Below are 19062 nucleotides of genomic sequence, written 5' to 3'. Positions count from 1 at the left end.
TACTGCAATTCTCTTCTTACTGGCCTCCCCAAATCCCATCTGTCCCCCCTTAAATCTGTTCTCCATTCAGCAGCTCGTTTCATTTATGGGGCCAAAAGAAGCGACCACGTCACACCGATGTTATCCACCCTCCGCTGGCTTCCCATAGAGGCTAGAGCTATCAACAAGACTGCCTGTATCACCTACAAAGCCTTGCACTCCTCCTCTCCTCGCTACCTGGCTAATGAACTGAAACTCTCTGGAGGCTCCAGACCATCTCGTAATGCGGAAAATCTACTGCTTGAACCTCACACTTTTAAGAAGGAAAGATCAATGGCCCAATGCTTTTCAGGCAACGCAGTGAGAATCTGGAACTCACATCCGCCTCAGCTCCGGACCACCACCACCTCCCAGGCCTTCAAAACGGACCTCAAAGTTCTCCTCCTCCAAAGACACCTCCAAATTTAATTCACGCCCTCTCTATTATCTGAAGGAAGACCTCCCATTATTGAAAATTCTTTTCTCCATGACTATGGAAGTGCCTTCCCAGTGTGTTCTTGTGGTTGGAGTGTTTGCCATTTATTGCAGTTTTATCCTTGTACCTGTGTTTGGTACTCTTTTGTAACATGCACACGCCACTCTTCTCTTGTTTGCTACCTCTCACATTTTGTTTTTCTTTAGATACTTGCACAAGTGCCACCATTGCCTACGTAAAGTTTGTTCTTGTGCTTGAGTGTCTGCCATATATTGCAGTATTATTCCTCTAATTGTACTTTGTTTTCTCTTGTAACCTGCACGTCACTTTTTCCTCCTGTATTGCACCGTTTGCTACCTCATGTATATTGTTTGCTCACAATTGTCACTTTTACCTCATGTAACTTAACGTTTGCTTTTGTAATTTGCTCACTTGTAATTTTCTCCTCATGTATCATAACTGTTCCTATTGTGAAGCGCTCTGACGCCTTCGGGTAAAGTCCGCGCTATATAAAAACGCATAAATAAAAATCTGGGTATCCTAGTGAATAAAGGCCTAGCAGGAATGGTTCACGACAACCTAAACCCACTGATCACTCAGATGCACCGCGATTTTGAGAAATTGAAGATATTGGGACTCTATGTGGGGCAGAGTGCAGTCTGTCCACATGGTAACACTCCCGCGCTTTAACTATAAACTGGGTATGCTCGCTATGCAGATAACCCTCACCACTCTGCGACACACTCTAGGATTAGACCATTTGCAGGGTGCTCCTCGAAACCCCGCATAGCTGTGTCTTCCCTCTGTAGAACTCTATGCCCTGGTTCTGCACCTCTCCCAGCTTGCGTACTACTGCCAGAGACTCCGGACAAGCCACAATGGGTGCCATAAGAGCGCCACTTGCTTTCAGCCAAGATGGGGCTATCCACCCTACACGTAAAGGGCCCCAGACACGAAACACCAAGAACCCGATATTATCCGCTATGTGCAAGGCCTGGTATTGAGCACACCAACTACTGGGTTTGCACACCCAGCTACGGGAAAAAGCTCCCCTATGGGGAAACGCTGCCATATGCATAGGCGGAAGAGACCTGTCGTGGCCGGCATTGGAAGGCGGTGGGCATCCACACACCAAATCCGTTTATCAGCAATGGCTCCCTGAAAACACTCACACAACTGGGAGAGGAGTTTGGACTCCCTGCGGCGCAGTACTGGAAACATACCCAACTGCAGCACTGTCTGAGGCAATGCCCGAGGCCCCACCTGTGATCTCTACCCATGTCACTGGTGGTAACATATCTCTACACGTGGGGGAAGCACAAAGGGGTAATGTCTGGCCTGTATGGAGTACTCTGGTCTCATCTCTTTTCGAAACCTCTGTCGCAGATGCTATGTACCAGGTGGCAATCACGGCTATCGGTCTCATATGAGGAAGATGAATGGGCGGACATTTTAGAAGCCCTAGACAAGGGCACCAGGGAGGTACAGATGAAATTCTGCATTTTCAGAGTCTTACAGGACTGGTACTGGACTCCAATGAACTCCACAGTGCAGATCTTCTAGCGCACGCCAACTGTTGCAGACGCACGAACACCCACTGCGACACAACATGTCATCTGTGAATTCCTCTCAGTACAGTCCATCTGGGAGTATGTGGGTCGGACCTTGAACGCCTCCATGCCTCTCCACTTGCCACTCACCCCCCCCCACCCAAGATCCTCCTGCATGATCTGCGGCAATGTCCAGAATTATCGAGACCTCAACGCCGCCTCCTACATACGGCAATGGCCACGGCCAAACTCTGCATATTGCGCTAATGGAGGGCTCCAGCCCCACCGACGCAGGAGTCGTGGCTGGTAGCCATGATACAAATCGCCCCCTACGAACAGATCATCTACAATCTGCAGGACCAATCTGACCTATTCCTACAGACTTGGACTCCCCTCTAGCGCACAGAGGTAACCGATGAAGACCCTCAACACCATGTAGAGAGGCCAGAGTCTCCTTTTGCCACAGCCTTAGAGCCTGCCTCCTATCGCCATCATCCCCAATGTAGCACCTCAGTTAATTATTTATTTTGCTGCAGCTACTCTGCCCCTGACGCCTCCCCCCCACACAAAACAACACCATAACATCTTTGCACAGCTGTGGACTAATGGCCCCACTTTCACACCCTCTTCAATACGCAAGCCTCACTCTTCACGATAATGGACTCTGCATCTCCTCTACACACACCAATCTCCCCCTCCACAATAACCGGTGACACTGAGAGACATGAAAATCTCGGACACTACTCCTACTCCTCCTCCTATTTACCATCTACCCCCTCCCCTCTTCTCTCCCCCTCCCTCCTTCCTATCCGCACCCCCCACCCTTATCCACCCCTCTCCACCCCCCCATAGATCCCCCATGGCACACTGACAAGACCTCTCGGTTTTCTGCCTCACCCCGACTCACAGTTCCTCTACTTTGGATATCGACCAGACGGCTCTCACCCACCTCCAAATACTGAAGGAGACTGATGAGGTTAGAGAGATTACTGTGGCAATACGGTTGACTTGTAGATCTAGGGATAATAGGGGAACAGGGGCAGAGACGGGGCGCGCTTCCCTTCCCCACCCCAGACGACCCTTCTTCCCGGTGAGCGGAACCAGACTCAGCCTAGTTCCACGGCGTCTAGCCTTTTCTGCAACAGCCAAACCCCAGATCTGAAGTTGAAGTTAAAATTCTTATAAAGCGCACGACTACCAGGCGGTTTCTTGGCGCTAGGGATGCAAAACCCTGAATGGCAGAAGTGCAGGTGCTAGGGCGAGAAGGCTTGTGAGAAGAGGAAGGTCTTCAGCGCCCTGCGAAACTCAGAATAGGAGGCGACAGACCTGATGGTGACAGGAAGGGTGTTCCAAAAGGTGGGGGCGAGGACAGAACTTCATGCCCCCAGATTTTTTCTTCCGGAAGCGAGGTACAGAGGGAAGGAACTGAGAGGAAGAGCGCAGCTCTCTGCTGGGTGTGTAAATTTTAATTTCGGAGTTGATAAAGGCTGGAGCGGTCCCAGCGCAGGCCTGGAAGATCGTGCAGCCCAACTTAAATAGAGCACGTTCTCTAATTGGGAGCCAGTGCAGGGCTTTAAGCAGAGGAGTGACATGGTGTGATTTAGAAAGGCCATAAATGAGGCGAGCAGCTTGGTTTTGGACCAATTGAAGGCGCCGGAGGGCATAGGCTCAGAACAGCCCCTGTAATACTCGCAAGACACCATACTCAGGCAAGCCCTCCCTCCCGGTGTATAAAACTCCAGAACTGCCTGTCAACCTATTGCGTTTATGTTTGAAAATAATTACTATTGAAACAAGAAACTATCGAAATGTTGCAAATGTTGTGTGCTTCAGCATAGATTCATATTGTGCCTTAGCTCATTTAACTAATCCCCCCAACCCATAAAATCCCTTCTTCTGGCTGTATTTCCCAGCTAGTCCAACAGCTGAATGAGAGCCGAAAATCAGCGAAATCTCTCGTTGCCATGAACTTTATAAAGGGCTGCTACCCGATGCTCTACCCGAGCATTTGCCAGACAATCTAGTTCTGTACGTACAAACTCTACTTTGCACAGCTGTAAGGATTTAAACTCTCCTCTGTGACATAGATTGCTTAGTATGTGGCATTCTCCGTCTTGCCATCTTCGAATATCCTTGTCCCAGCACAGCTGGAGTAAAGTTGGGATTATGATGGATTGGTGTCGAGGGGGATAGGAAAGTATTCATTCCCAGTTTTCCATCTACTTCATCTCAGGTCCTCGTCAGTGTGCCCACTAGGTCACTGATATGTGCACTTGTGAGTCTAAATCATTGGGCATCCAAAATACATCCCAAAGAGACCATCCAGCAACGTTTTGTTGATAATCACTCCTTTTTTTGTCTGTCTCGCGGAAATACACAACCTTGGAGAATCTTTGTGTGTGATGCCCAATATCGCAAACACAAGGCGATGATGGACAGAGCGCTGAAACTTTTTAGACACTCACCCCCAGTCACAGATCTGGGTTGGATCCCTCATCGTTCTTTAGCTTACTTCGCCACCCCAGTTATATGCAAATCAGTCTTGACCCTGTGCCTAATAGGAACAGTCCAGCCCGAACTGCCAATCCAGGTCTTCCCTTGACTGGAAACAAACGTCCTGTGACCGCTTTCGAGCTACAACCTTCATCAGCCAGGATAGCTTGAATCCAGTGGCATAGTTAGCAAGGGACCCATGTCTGGGCATACCCTGCCAACTTCGGGCAAACAGAGCAAACCCAAGGAGACGATGGACGGAGCGCTGAAACTGTGTTTGCATTGTTTGCCTTAAGTTGGCAGGGTATGCCCAGATGTGGGTCCCTTGCTCACTTTGCACTTGGCAGTTCAGGCTGGACTGTTCCCATGAGACACAGGGTCAAGACTGATTTGCATATAGCTGGATCTGAACTGAGGTGGCAAAGTGAGCTAAGGAATGATGATGCATTCAACCCAGATCTGTGACTGGGGGTGAGTGTCTGAAAAGTTTCAGCGCTCCGTCCATCTCCTTGTGTTTACTGATGCCTAATATCTACAACTGTCTGAAAAAGCCCCTTTGGCTTGAGGTGCTGCCATGAGTAATTAGAGGTTTTTAGCCTTCTTAACTCACCCCCCAAACATAGGCCACTATTTTCTCTTCTGCAAGGACAGGACTTCCTCTTTTAATGTTGGGATTGGCATTCCCTAAAAGAGACAGAAGAGGTACAGCAAAACATACATTTTTACTGTGGGTATTTTGTCTCAGCCAGGAAAGAGGAATGGCACTCCATTTATCCAGGTCAGTCATGATCTCCTTCTTTAAAAGGAGGCCAATTTGCTTTGGACATTGTGTGCAATGTAGGGGTGACATTTGTGTGTAGACGGCGGATATGCCGCTCTGCCCATCTAAGGGGAAATTTACCTTGCAGCCAACTTGTCTCCCCAAAAGGTATTCAGCATTTTTGATTTAGCTGTGTTTATTCTGGATAAAGCTGCTCACTCCAGCATGTCCAAGTTATCACCCCCAATGATCTCTCAAGCTTTGTGAGGGTCAGAAGTAGATCAACAGTGAAAAAGCATATTTTATGTTATCTACCCCAAATGTTATGTCTTGAACATCAGGGGCATCCCTTATTGTTGCATCTAATGATCCAAGAGACAGAGCAAATAAAAGAGGGAAGCATTGGCCGTATCCCCCTTTGTAGTGGTCTTCTGTCTCGCTTGTTTCCATTCATCAGGAATCCTTCAGGCATTTATAACTAGCAAGCACCTAGCTGCAGAATCGTGTACCAAGCCCCAATTTATGCATTGCCATTTCCATCAAGATACAACTGACACCATCAAACACCTTTTCGACATCCAGAGTGACCACAACACCTGGTATATTCTTTTAATTTACCTCTTCTATTGGATGGGAGGCTCTCAGAACATTATTATGGGTCTGGCACCTCCTAATTTTCCCAAATTGGTTTGAAGCAATAAGACCTAACATATATTTATAAAGCTTATTTGCTAGTATTTTAGTGAATAGTTTGGTGTTTAATTTAAAAAAAATTTGTGTCTCTGTGTTTTATGTACAGTAAAGCAGAGGGAATCCCCCTCTAACACGTACAGCACCTTAGCGAGTGCGACACCTTTTTTATCACACACTAAACCACTTAATATAGTTTATTTTTCACTCACACATACTCATTGGTCCTGAGGAAAGCCAGTTTTATCAAAAGGCCTGGCTGAAACATGTAGACCACACAGGACGTAGGAGCTCATAATACACTCCACATCGTCCGCAAGCCTTTTTATCTGCTAGCAGGGGCCCAGACATTAAAATGTTCCTTATACCCTCGGGAACTGGGACCACCTGCATAGCTTTTAAACATCACGTTCATACCCACTATTCACTGCACACTCAGCAAGCATACCAGCTCCTCAGTAATGCCTCGAACTCTGGAGTCGCAGCACACCCGGGACACATTCGGTGTCACTGTGGTGGGCCCGATGATGAAGCATGCCACCAACTAGGTTGGTGGGTGAGGGCTTCATGACCAAACCAAATGGTTTGCCTACAGACGTACCTTCTGAGTCTCGTTAACACAACTAAGCTAGTCCTTTCTTGATATTTCTACTAATTTTAAAACCGGGCAATGATCCTCAGGATTGCAAATCCAGTCAACAGAATGCCCTTAATCTACAGTGATGGCAGGCCCGCTCATCAATGGTGTGACTCCTGATTCCGTCCTAAACAGGTTAAAAACGTAGTCAGTACTGTCAGCAGTGCTTCTCCCAGGGTTCTGTACAGCATTGCTTAAAATCCATCTGATCCATGGCTGTCCCTTATTTTAAAGTTTTCCTGGCAAACTGAGATTCTTCCTTTTCTATGGTCTATTAGGAGTAGTGAGCATTTATGTAAATATGCTTTTTCTTCTGCGTTGTCTTCCTGTCCCTTACTGTAAAACTGCAGATAGAAATGCAAGAAGGCTTCCCATTTACCCTCCTCACCCTTTATGATTTCTTTCACTGTATTGCAAATGTGTGTCCCCTGCCTCGTTTTAAGTTGCAAGAAAGATCACAAGGAAGGAGAGAATGGAGTCCAAAATGTGCATCAGTAACAGAAGCATATACGATTAGTACAACTGCGATTACTTATTTTCTCAGATGCCACTCCCAGGTGAGACTTCCATGAAGACTTTGCTTACCTGGGGTATACACAATTTTTGGTAGATCAATAGCTTTACATAATGCATCAATATCCATGCGCTCACGATTATGAGCCAGTCATGTTCAGTCCTTGAACTGGAAAAGACTATTTGTCTGGTTTTAAATTGTAGGGTCAGCAATCTGTTTTACTGCTTTTAGCAAGGAATTTGTGTTTTAGTCTTAGAAGCATTTTCTCAGCTTTATTAGTTTCATATATAGTTAAATTAACCTGTTGTGGCCTTCTTATTTGCCTTACTTTCTGCGAAGCAGTATGGGTTCTATAAGATTTTTCTTAGATTCACAATTCCCAAACCCTTATCACATTCTACTTGCGGCTCTAGTTTTTTGAGCATCCATGGCTTTCAAGATCCCTGTAATGTAGGCTTTCAGTGCATCGAACTTCATGAACTGTTAGGTTTCCTCCCTTATATGTATAGGAATTATTCTTTCTTGGTATGGAATTCTGTAAGATTCACCGGCTCCCTAAGAAGGTATTTTTTGAGTCTGCATCTGCCTGCTCTCAATCAATGGACCCTCACCTCTCCTCTACCAGCATGTGTGCATGGTCTGATAGGGAAATAGCTCCCGACTTTTCCATCCACTCTCTTCCAAGTTATTTTTGAGCCATAAAACCAATCGATGCTTGTATATGTTCTGTGACAGATGGAGAAGAAGTTCCTTTCAGTCCTGTGCATGTATCTCCAGGGATCCACTAGGCCTATTTCAACAAGTATGTTTTGTAGGGGTTTAGTGGTGGCTCTCTGAACTTTGTCTTGATTGTTGGAGCAGTCAAGGCAACCATCCCAAACCAGATTTAGGTCTCTTTTCACTACAATGCTTTCCTTTAGGAGTTGTGCAATGGACCACATGTACTGCATAGCAAAGGTTTCCTGGTTCATGTTCACCTATTGTTTTTAAACTAGTTTCTTGAGCAAAATGCGCTCTAAAATACACCTTTTGCACTTCTATTTTTCAAACGCATGACTCTCTAGCTCTCATCCACACCATCACAAACCCCTACTTACCCTCCGGTAATCGCAGGGAATCAGTCTTCAGAGGGTTGGCTTTCGCTTGTTTTCTTCAAAGTCGGATAGGGGTTTAGATCCCATGATTTTGAGTCACTAGCAGCCACTGAATAGGCTGCCCTTTAAGTGTCTACTATTTATGATTTGAGCACTGGTAAATACAAATCATCTCGCTAGCAATTGTGGGTCTAGAGGCGAGCGCACAGGAAAAAGTTCATTTTAGAGGCATTTTGCAGCACATTCCACGAATGTATTTTTAATGCCCCCTGAGAATTATGAGGCAAGGATTTGCTCACTCAGATGTCTATGGTAAGTAAAGAAAGGACTGAAAAAAATCTACTCCGAATACATATTAAGTTCACATATTTGGTTGTCATTTTTATTCTTTCAAAATATTTTCATTTTGACAAATTCTGTTCCAGTAACTTTCCCTTTACCTGGCACTGCAGAAAGACAAATAGGTAAATAACAAGGGGAAAAACTATTACGTTTACCCAATAAGCTCTGCCTAGGCGTGCTTCAGAAACCTTTGGTCATAGAAGAAGCTGTTATGACAATGGTGAAATGCCTTTACACAAAGAATACATCAGTTGTAATTTGTTAGTCTGTCATTTTGAAAATATCAAAGTAAACAGGCAAAGAGACAGCAGAGAAATGTGAACTAAATGGCATCCAAATGTGTCACTGGTAACATTTGTGGATATATTACGAAAAATAGAGAGGTTCTTACCCATTTGTCCTGGATATAAACACAACATGTTGCTTTAAAAATAGAGACTGTGAAAGTGACATACTGGATAAAACAAGGGTATTAAAACCAGAAGCAACATTTACATGCCACTATACACCATACCAAGTGTGCTGGAAGGAATCAAAATTACTTTACTCATAGGCTGCAACAGCCAACCAAACAGACTGCATCATTTTAAACACAGCCATACTGAAGCAATGGTAAATGCAATATGGTGAATATGGTGCAGCAAATAATGCAACGATGCTCCATGTCAGAATCCAGATGAGTTGCATGAATGAGTGGAGAAGAGCAGTCATGCCAGTTTAAGCGCTAGATGTAACAAAATAGTTGGCAGTGAAGTCTGCTTCATCTATAATCCTTAGTTTCAGGGTAGGTCAAGTGGCAAAGGCCTGAGAGCTTAGTCAACTTTTTAATCTGAATGTTTGAAAAATCCTATAAAATTAAATTATCCTCAAAGCACGCTTCTCCTCAAACTAATATTCAGAGCATTTTAGATATCATAAAAATAAATCACAATGATAACTTAACCCAGCCAAGTTACTCATAGAAAACAGACTGTAATAAAAAATAAACTTATAAAGAGACTTATACCTACTAAAAATGATAAAAGAGTAGTCGCTTTTTGCCTTGCTACCATTGGTATGAGTACAACACACTCATTCAACTTGAACCAGCGGACCTCTAGGAGTGGAAGTACATTCTTTTTCTATAGCACTATGAGAGCAACCACTCCAGTAGCAACCAGAATTGGCAATGCCAACAGGTCTGGCTTTAAGAAATGTTATTTAAAGTGATTAACATAGGAACATATATGTATTTATATGAAAGCAAAGAAATGTAGAATAATATGGGTGTAAGTTAAAAGGTCAGGTGACATTTGCACTGTCAAGCGAGGCCTAAAAGTCCATGCTGGTTAATTACTGCCCTCCTCCTATCTGTGCTGCTGCAAGAGAAAAACAACATACATGTTTTAGTTACCTAGGACACTTTAATAGCCTTCCTATGCCATGTGTGTACCCTTGAAAGTTCAAGCTTAGCTAGCTAAATAAATAAACAAAATGATCACAGTTATGTAGAAGGCAAGCACTTTGTTGGGGAGGCACACAACCTCTGCCCAATTAAAACATGTGCTCTGATTCCCAACATGTGAGCAAAGCCAAAGCCCCTCTCTAGTGATGCTCACATAACTGTCTGGTGACATATGCACTTTCAAGCCAAGCCATAAAAATGAGTTGAATAACTATGCAACGCAGAATCTCGTACAACTCCTAACCTCTGAACTGGATGACCACAAATGCTTATATGTCCGTAACATTTGCAACTATCACAAGGTTTCTAATGGGATGAATGCCGATGATCAAATCGAATCACATTCTTCAATTACTACCTTCCAGTGACAGGACCAGAGAACTTCAAAAAAAAAAAAAGGCATTTAAAAACCACAACAAACTGTACTGCTCATTCCCAGCACAAACATCCAAGTGTTGCTGCTAGGTAGAGACACATGACCATTTTCAATTCTTCTACTCAAACAAATGAAAAGTAACACTCAAGCCTTGAGGCTTTGGAATAAAAGGGGCCCTGCAGATAGCTGTAAATTATACTCTTGGAAATTATTATTAAGTGGTTAGCTTCCCTACGCATTCAAGCACCACGACCATACACAAGGAAGAACTTGAGCGAAGGTAATGATAAAGACGGTCTCTAAAACTGCTAAATTATAGTGAGATTCAGCATCAGCAGATACTTCAGGTTTGAGGCTTACCTTCCAGACCATATATTCGTAAAAGTCAATGGAAAGCAAAACAAATATTAAACCCTACTAAAGTCTCAATTGAAACTAAAAATGCAAACCTCTTCACCGTTTGATTTGATAAAGTTCTTTGTTCGCAACCAACTGAGTTTCAGCACGCAGTAAGATTGGCCTGTGAACAAATAGAGAAAGGTTAATGTTTGACCCAGCCCACCTATGTATAAGACAGGCCTTCAGCACACAAATGTTAATCTTTTCTTTCTGCAGTTCTTGTTTCTCAAAAGCAAGTGAAACGTCTGGGGATGTTACACGAGGCCACCGTTTTTGGGCAGTCAGGTCAGCCCAGTTGTAAAAACTTCTCACTTTCAAGTTGATAAGTTTAAGAAAAGATCTTCTCTACATCCATCCACATGCTTAAGTGAGTCACTGGGTCTGGTATCTAGTGGTGCACAGTTTCCGTGTTTTTCCAAGGATGTACCAGGATCCACGCTCTGCAATACATTGAAGATTCATTAAACTAGCTGGAGAATAGTCAGTATCATAAAGGAAAAGATATCCCTTTTCTACCTTCCTTTGCCAACTGGTTTCTCAAAGGGTAAACCATCTAATTAGGTTCCAACCCCCTGCTTGACTTGCAGGTGCCATTGACCAGGGCTCCTCTGCATAATAATACATTGCCTCCTATATCGCTTCAATAAATCGACAGTCACTCGATTGTTCTGTCCACAGAAAGGTGCTACAGAGGAGGTTCAACAGCTTGGTCTTTTGCTGTGGATAGCCCTGCTAAGAAACTCTGGTTCATTACCAACTATCATATCTACGAAGGTGGCAATTCGTATGGCATCAGTAATTGTTAGTCAAAATGTGATAAGCTTTAATTCTCACTAGCCTTATATTGCCACACCATTACATGTATGCAAAACTGTATACAAAAAAGTAAAGCTGAAGGAGAATCTTGGCTTGAATGTAAACTTGTAAAATGGCCTCCGTCACCACAACAGAAGGACGGTTACTGATATTTGCCTCAACAAGATACTGTTGCCTGCAAATCCAACCATAACACACTGAAAATGGAGTGGATTGCGGGTTAATGTTAAAAAATACTTCCCAAGAGACATATCAGATGAAAATTCACCATCTACCACAAGAATTACTGGTAATTATCTCTCCTAGGATCTTTTCTTCACATCATCGTCTAGAGGAGAAGCGGCTGGTAAAAGTTTCAGACCATGAGCCAACAGCCTTTTAACCAGGCTGAGCTCTGAAGAGTCTGGATGGTAACCCCTACTCACTCGTCTACATGAATGAATGAATGAATGAATGAAAAGGAATTTGTACAGCACAACTTTGCCCGTAGGCGTCAAGGCGCTAACGATGGTATCGGCTGGGGGGACAAGAGGAGGAAATACCAATAGGACTCTCTGAAAAACCAGGTTTTTAGGATTTTTCGAAAAAGAGAGTGAGTTTACTGACCTTTTATATCTGCTGGAAGAGCATTCCAGATCTTAGGGACAAGGGAGTGGAAAGACCTCCCGCCCCATCTGGCTCTGTAGATTCTGGGGTTCGCAAGAAGATTTTTATTGGCAGATCGAAGGGCCCTGGCGGTGATATAGGGTGTTAGTAAAGATTTAAGATCTTCTGATCCACCGGCATACAGGGCACGGTGAGTAATACATAAAGCCTTAAACTCTATCCTGGCCTGCACAGGGAGCCAGTGAAGGTCCCTCCTGATGGAGGTTGCTGATGAGAGTCTGGGGGCATCAGCAACAAACCGGGCAGCTGCATTCTGTACCAATTGCAGACGTTGTACCTGCCGTTTATTGATACCCAAATACAGTGCGTTGCAGTAGTCTAACCTGGAGGATATTAGTACTACAGCAACAGTTTTCCGGGATTCTGGGGAGAGATAGTGCACCAACTTCCTCAGGGTTCTGAGAGCTCCACAGCAAGTGGAGATGGTCCTGCTGACCTGTTTGTCAAAAGAAAGTTTATTGTCAAAAATGACACCCAGATTTCGAGCGGACTGGGAGGGCTTAGGACAGACCCCAAGAGCGGGAGGCCACCAGTCATTTGACCATATTTCTTCCTTGCCACCAAAGACCAACACCTCAGTTTTATCCCCATTCAGTTTGCGGAAATTCCTCACCATCAAACAAACAGAGCTGGTGTTTGAAAGGCAAAGTCTTAGGGCAATCCTCAATCTGTACAAAGGATTTGCACTTCATAGCCAATGCCCTCCCCAGATATACCCTTGTCCATTTGACCCAGAGGCAAGACAAACGTACAGTTGTTAATGCTTACCTTGCTCTTCACAAGGGCCAATAAAATCAGTTTGTTTTACTATATTCACTACTGCACTGAACAAATTTCCCAAATAAGGCAATATACAACTATCAAAGGTATCTAGGATACAACAGCATTAAAATCCAGACAAGGATCATGTGTTAGCTGGGCCACAGGACTTGAGCTGCACCTGACTGATGAGGGCTACAAGGCCAATACCATGCTGGCGTTACTTTTGCTCCCATTCAAAGGGGATAAGGCTTGGCAGTTCACGTTATGCTGTTCCTATAGATGCAGGGCCACAGCCCAGTTGGAAATGGGCAGTCTACAGTGACACAGGTGAGCAAGGAACACAAATGAATTTAAAACTGCCAAGCATACATTAATTCAAGAATTCCACCCATTATTGTTTGCATTTCTAAATGAAATGCCTGAAGTGCGACCAGTATGCCTATGTCTGGGTACCCTGTTTATTGTGCATCAAACTGCACCTCACAGAAGAGACCCAGCAATGAAGACAATTGTCTGGTATTAGGTCATGTCCTCCCTGAACAATATTAAAACTAACAGTAAGAGCTGGAATGCTCATTTTGGGGCAGGACCAAGTCTATTTTTGAACAATAGTTTCTGTCCATACTGGCACACTGAGCAAATGAAAATGGACTGGAATACTATTCAGAGTGATTACCACTCAAAACCTTTTTTTTCCTCAGTCTTGAAGGCAAGGCATGCTTGCTGGTAAACAACATTGAGAGATGGGTAAAGTTAAACTTCAACTGTGCTAAAGTCTCTCACCAAACCATCTGCAAGAAACAGTGTTGAAGTGTAACTTGTCAGTACAAATATTAAAAAGGAAAATATATATCCGAAGAATCTGAAGAACGAGTGAAGAGAGATCAATGGGGATCAAAGCACTTCCTGCAGTTCTTCACCAGTGAAAAATTATAAAAGTGAGCATAATGCTATCCAGTAGCATAACAGACATCTGATGGGGTGAGCGTTTTTCAGTTACACCAGAATTTAATGTTTAAAGAATGTGAATCCATTCACAATACCTCATTGACTAGAATTTCATATCAATGGGGCGAATAAGTGAAACTATCTGCTCGAATTGCATAGCAGCAACACAAGGCCTGATGTGCAATGGAGATTGGATATAGCTCATAGACAAGTGTAAGCCTAACATACACTTGTCACGGAGGCAAAAATGGTTAAAAAATGTATTTAAACGTGTAGTGTATATGTACACTTAAAGAACCTGTATTAAATGTTGTTTTTTTATAATGATATTCGATAATGCAACATGAGATCATGAAAATATGCAGTTATAAGTAATATGATAATTGCAGACTTGACATGTTTTAGTGGCCTGCAAAAGAAAAAGATCTAGGGGCCCATAAGGAATTGCAGCTGTATTTAGAACTGTAATGGGGGTTTCAAAAGCTAAAAAACTAGATGTAGTAATATCTTTAGTACAGCACTCAAACAAAATAGTATATGTTGGCAATAGTAATAATTTTAGTCAAATACCAATCTAAGCTTAAGCAAATATAACGCAAGATGAGGTACGTGTACTTGAAAGTTGCAGAGGGATCAGGTAGTGCAGCTCTTTGTGAGTTTGTAAGGAGACTAAATTCTAGGGGAAGAAAAAGAATGTCCTAGCAGCTCTCACTAATAACTAAAAAGATATACAGTAAAGTTTGTACATTAATTAGAATAAGGCCTTAAATGCTAATCTGGAATTGAAATAAATCATAACTCCTAAATACTGCAGATTTTTAAAACTAGCAGAGTAAGTTTGCAGCATTGGTCAGCGCATCAAACCATGAAAAAAGATACATAATTTTCTTTCTGATGTGGAACTAAAATGCATTTAAATTTTCAATTACTTTACATAGGATATACCGGGTAGGTTTCATCCACTAATTGCATGTTTCTGTCTTTAGAGAAAACGACTAAGGTTTATAGATGAGCTTGACTCACAGCCTTTGTTAAGCAGTTTAACACATGCAGACATCTGTACTGAAAGCACTTCTGAAGAATGAATGTTGGTGGGAAAACATTAAGGGTCTTACTTTTTTCTTTGAACTTCTTTTTAAAATTGTCATCTGTGCAGGAAAATCCATCAATTTCATAATTAGCATAGAGAATTTCAAAATGTGTGCTTTTTATCAATATACTCTTCAACATTGATCCCTTGTAAACCCCAAATATATATTTAATCATAAACGTCCCCATTAGAAAAGAGACCAGCCTGTAGGTTCGGAGTTGAAGGGAGGTTTGCATACATTTGAAATACAACTTACCTGGAAATATGGGGTCGAAGAATGCAAGCATGCCACAATGAATTAGCTAAGTTGCTGTCAAGACAAGCCACATCATCAGCCATTGAGAACTGACAGCTCTTTATTTGTTGGATGCGGAAATCGGGATAATGGGGACTTAGGGAGTGGGGTAAATGTTCAAAATGGAGAAAAACCCTAGAGTCACCCATGTCTAACTTGTGATCCTTCGGTGTTCCAATCGGTATGGACAATTGAGATATAGCAAGATGGCTCTAAAATCCAAAGAATGAAGAAGGATAAATTCAGGAACAGTAGGTTATGCTAGTTTGCGTATGAATAGCACCAACCACTATTTGTTAAGGCACGACAATTTATTCTCACATATGGTACCCTTTTCACCTTGCTTATGGAAGGACATCAACACATTTGAGAACTCAATTTTTCATACTGTATATAGTTCTGGTGATGTTTTCTTTTTTGTGGTAAGTAGAATGTCTGTTCAATTTTACTTTCTGAAACGCTTTAAGAGAGTTACAGTTAAAGTAAAGTCAATTTGATCTTGCAAGATCTTTGTGCGTATGTGTGTGTGTGTGAGTGTAGGTGTACCAAAGGATTTTTCATTTTCTTTCATCTGGGTATTGACTATCCCATGTCACAAGGTTGGGATGTAGTGTGTGTAATATATATATATATATATATATATATATATATATATATATTTCAACCCTCCGTACTTCGGTACAGCCACCGCCTGCCAAATCAGCGGGTGCGTCGTCAATAGTGGACCACCCAAGTCCGGTCCGTCGAATCTCGCTAATTCCTCACACCGCAGAGCACAGCAAGGATTGATGATGCTATGTCCTGGCCACAAATATTTTTAATGGCGCAGCTGTTAAAGACGCGTTTCGCCTGACCTGTAGGCTTGTTTACCAATAGTTTACTGTTTGAAAAGCGGCCATTTTAACCACTGTGTACACACATAGTCACGTGATGGGACTACAGAAACAGTGCATTAGACGACAGACTAGTAGTTTGTGCTGAAACAACCTCCGTAAAGTGACAATTACATTTTAATTCGCGACATGATTACAGAGACTCTGCTTTACTCCAGAATTTGACTCCGCCAGTTCTAAAATTAATTGTTGTGGAAAAAGGTTCAAAAATTAATTTTCCTCAATTTCAATTAACTTTATCACTCCTCTAGTGCAGACACCGGCATTAAAATAAAAGGAACTTTTGGAAATAAAACCCTTGTGGGTATTTACGCTGCACACGTACATGTCTGTATTTTACAACATAAGTAGTGTAAAGCTGTGAAAAAATTTAAATACACCTAAACAAAACAATAAAACTGTATTTCTCAAGGCTGCTAGAAAATTATTGCTTAGCTCATCATAGTTCCCATAAGTTAGATTTGAATTTTAGAGGCGAGTAATCAGATCCTCTTCCATGTTCAACCCCATTGGGGTTCGTGTGTTTAATTCAATAATGTAGCAGGACTCAAGTCTTCCAAGCTTTTTTTCCCCGTTTGCCCCCACGAATACTTGGTGCAATAATTTTCCTGCTTGGCAGTCGAAACGCGTTTGGCAGCGGCAAAATAAAGGAATAAAAATCGCACACAGCGTCGTCATCTTTTGGAGTTATATATATATATATATATACATGCACATCACAATTCAGGTCGATATGTTATGATGATATGTTCGTGTGACAGTGAGCTGTATTGGTGAATCTCCGGTTGGGTGGAATGTGCATCCTGGCACCGCTGTTCTCTAAACTAGTGCTTTTGTCTATAAAAGTTTGATGTTTAAAAAAAATCTCCTGGGGTGGCCTCCTACTCTGTCCCATCAAGGTGCCCTCACTGCAATCTTTGTCAATTATTCAACAACAAATAGCCTAAACTCACTGTCCGGCACATAGAGTTCTGATACCCAGGGTCCAGACCCACCCCCACCCTCAACCCCCTCCCCCCCCTCAACCACCTCCACCACTTACCACCAATGCCGTGTAGGCACCCCCAGCAATGAATGTGGCTACAATCCTGAGACACAAGAACCTTTCACCGTTGCAAGTCCACCCAAGGCAAAGCAACTCTCATTCACGAATTTACCACACTAGGTTGTGGTGATAACTTATTCAAGGAAGGGGTCCCCAGGGTACCTCTTCCCCTTTGTGAATTCATGCAAAAAAGTTTACGGACCACTGCATGCTCTTAAAAAATGAAACAAACTTTTTTCAACAGCTGCATTAAAAAAGAAATGTTGCTTTATTTATAGGGAAATACAGACATTGTGTTCTGCTGACCCCAGCAGGTCACCATTCACATATTTTTAGGATTCCCAATGGGTCACCAATTGAGACCTGCCTCATGAATATTAATGAGGTAGGTCAATTGCAACCAACTGGGAATCGCAAAAGTGAAAAACACACTGGTGCACATAGCCGCTTGCGATTTCATAATAGCAGATCCCAATAATTTGCTATTTGGAAATCACAAATGGAAGTCTATATACAACTGGCCCTATACTTTCTGTGCCACCGCAGCAACCACTGAAGTGCCAATCATCATTAATAGTTTTTTCTTCATGTAACATGAACTTTGTCTCCCGATTGTACACTGCCATAGAGAGGGAGGCCCTGCTGGTGGTGCCATTATAAGGGGATAAATGGTGCACGGACTTGGGAATGCAGATGAGGACTGGAGCTATTGCTGTACACAAACGGGTGCCTTATCGCCCAACAGAAATTATTTATAAATATCACTACAGAGCTTCCCATACCACACTAAGCCTATCACGCGTGGTCCGATTGTAAATTCCAAATGCAGATGATGTGGCATTGCTGAGGCAGACATTTTGCTTGGCTAAATAAATAAATCAATTTTGGGATGCAGTGTTGGGGACATTCCATCCAATGGTTGATACACGAATTCAGTTATACCTTTGGATTGCTCTGCTTGGGTGGGTCAGAGATACACTTTGAGGGAGCGGGTGAAGGGTGGGGAGAGGGTCCGGAAAGGTACCGCAGTAGTCCTCTTGATGGCTAAGAAGGAAGTGGCTAGACACCAGGAATGTCCTGAGCCATAGGAGCTGGCTCAAAGAAATAACTTATTGTAATGAACAGTTGGAATACAGAGAAATCACTACTGCAGGCCTCAAGTCCCGAGGACATTTGGTGGCAACTACATTCATACCACCATTATTGCCTGGTGTGTTTGTGAAATTCATCTCCAGCCCAGAATATTCTTCTCCTATAGGATACTTAACGTAAAGCACCTGTACACCATAATTCTGCAATGTCAGGACAACTATACGGGATCTACAGGTAGCCCAGTTGGGTCGTAATGCACTGTGAAATTTCAATAAAACGAAACAAACAAAAAAGCGTTCATCCATGCAACGACACCCAATGGGCAGCAAAGCCAAGCAGCAAACGCTCATTCCCAGAAATTAACACAGAGTGGAACTACCAGTCTAAACAACACATGCACGACATGCCTACCCACACCTGTATAACCCCAAGAATTTAATTTGCAACTATGTTGGAGGGGAAGATGTGATCACTTTGGCCTCAAATGCTTTTAGCCATGGATCAGTTTAGTGACGTGGAATAAGTGGGCATTTCAATTAAGCTCAGCATTCCGAGCTGGCAATGAAACAGAACAAACATAATTATATGTAGGAAGCTGTGATTCAATCTGAGCAGATGCCAAATTAATTAGTAATTACATTTTGTTGGGAAACTGCTGAATGCAAAATGTAAGGCACCCATACAAGGAATTCACTAGAGTAT

At 42.9% G+C, this 19062-nt stretch overlaps 1 protein-coding gene across 18 annotated transcripts in view; it reads right to left on the bottom strand.

Annotated features, from left to right (window-relative positions):
* Positions 1-19062, bottom strand: part of PPFIBP1 (PPFIB scaffold protein 1) — a 978725-nt gene that overhangs the window by 615950 nt on the left and 343713 nt on the right. For 9 of the 18 annotated variants that reach the window (XM_078674132.1, XM_078674127.1, XM_078674128.1 and 6 more), the window contains one exon: positions 15061-15093. The exons of the other annotated variants lie outside the window; for them this stretch is intronic. In XM_078674132.1, the coding sequence (XP_078530258.1) occupies positions 15061-15093 (33 nt within the window). The remainder of the gene's footprint in view (positions 1-15060; positions 15094-19062) is intronic. 18 annotated transcript variants of the gene reach the window in all.

The sequence above is a fragment of the Lissotriton helveticus genome, chromosome 1_1 (genome assembly GCF_964261635.1).
Source record: "Lissotriton helveticus chromosome 1_1, aLisHel1.1, whole genome shotgun sequence".
Taxonomy (NCBI): domain Eukaryota; kingdom Metazoa; phylum Chordata; class Amphibia; order Caudata; family Salamandridae; genus Lissotriton; species Lissotriton helveticus.
Note: the sequence above shows the minus strand (reverse complement) of the source record. Positions and strands in the feature narration are given on the sequence as shown.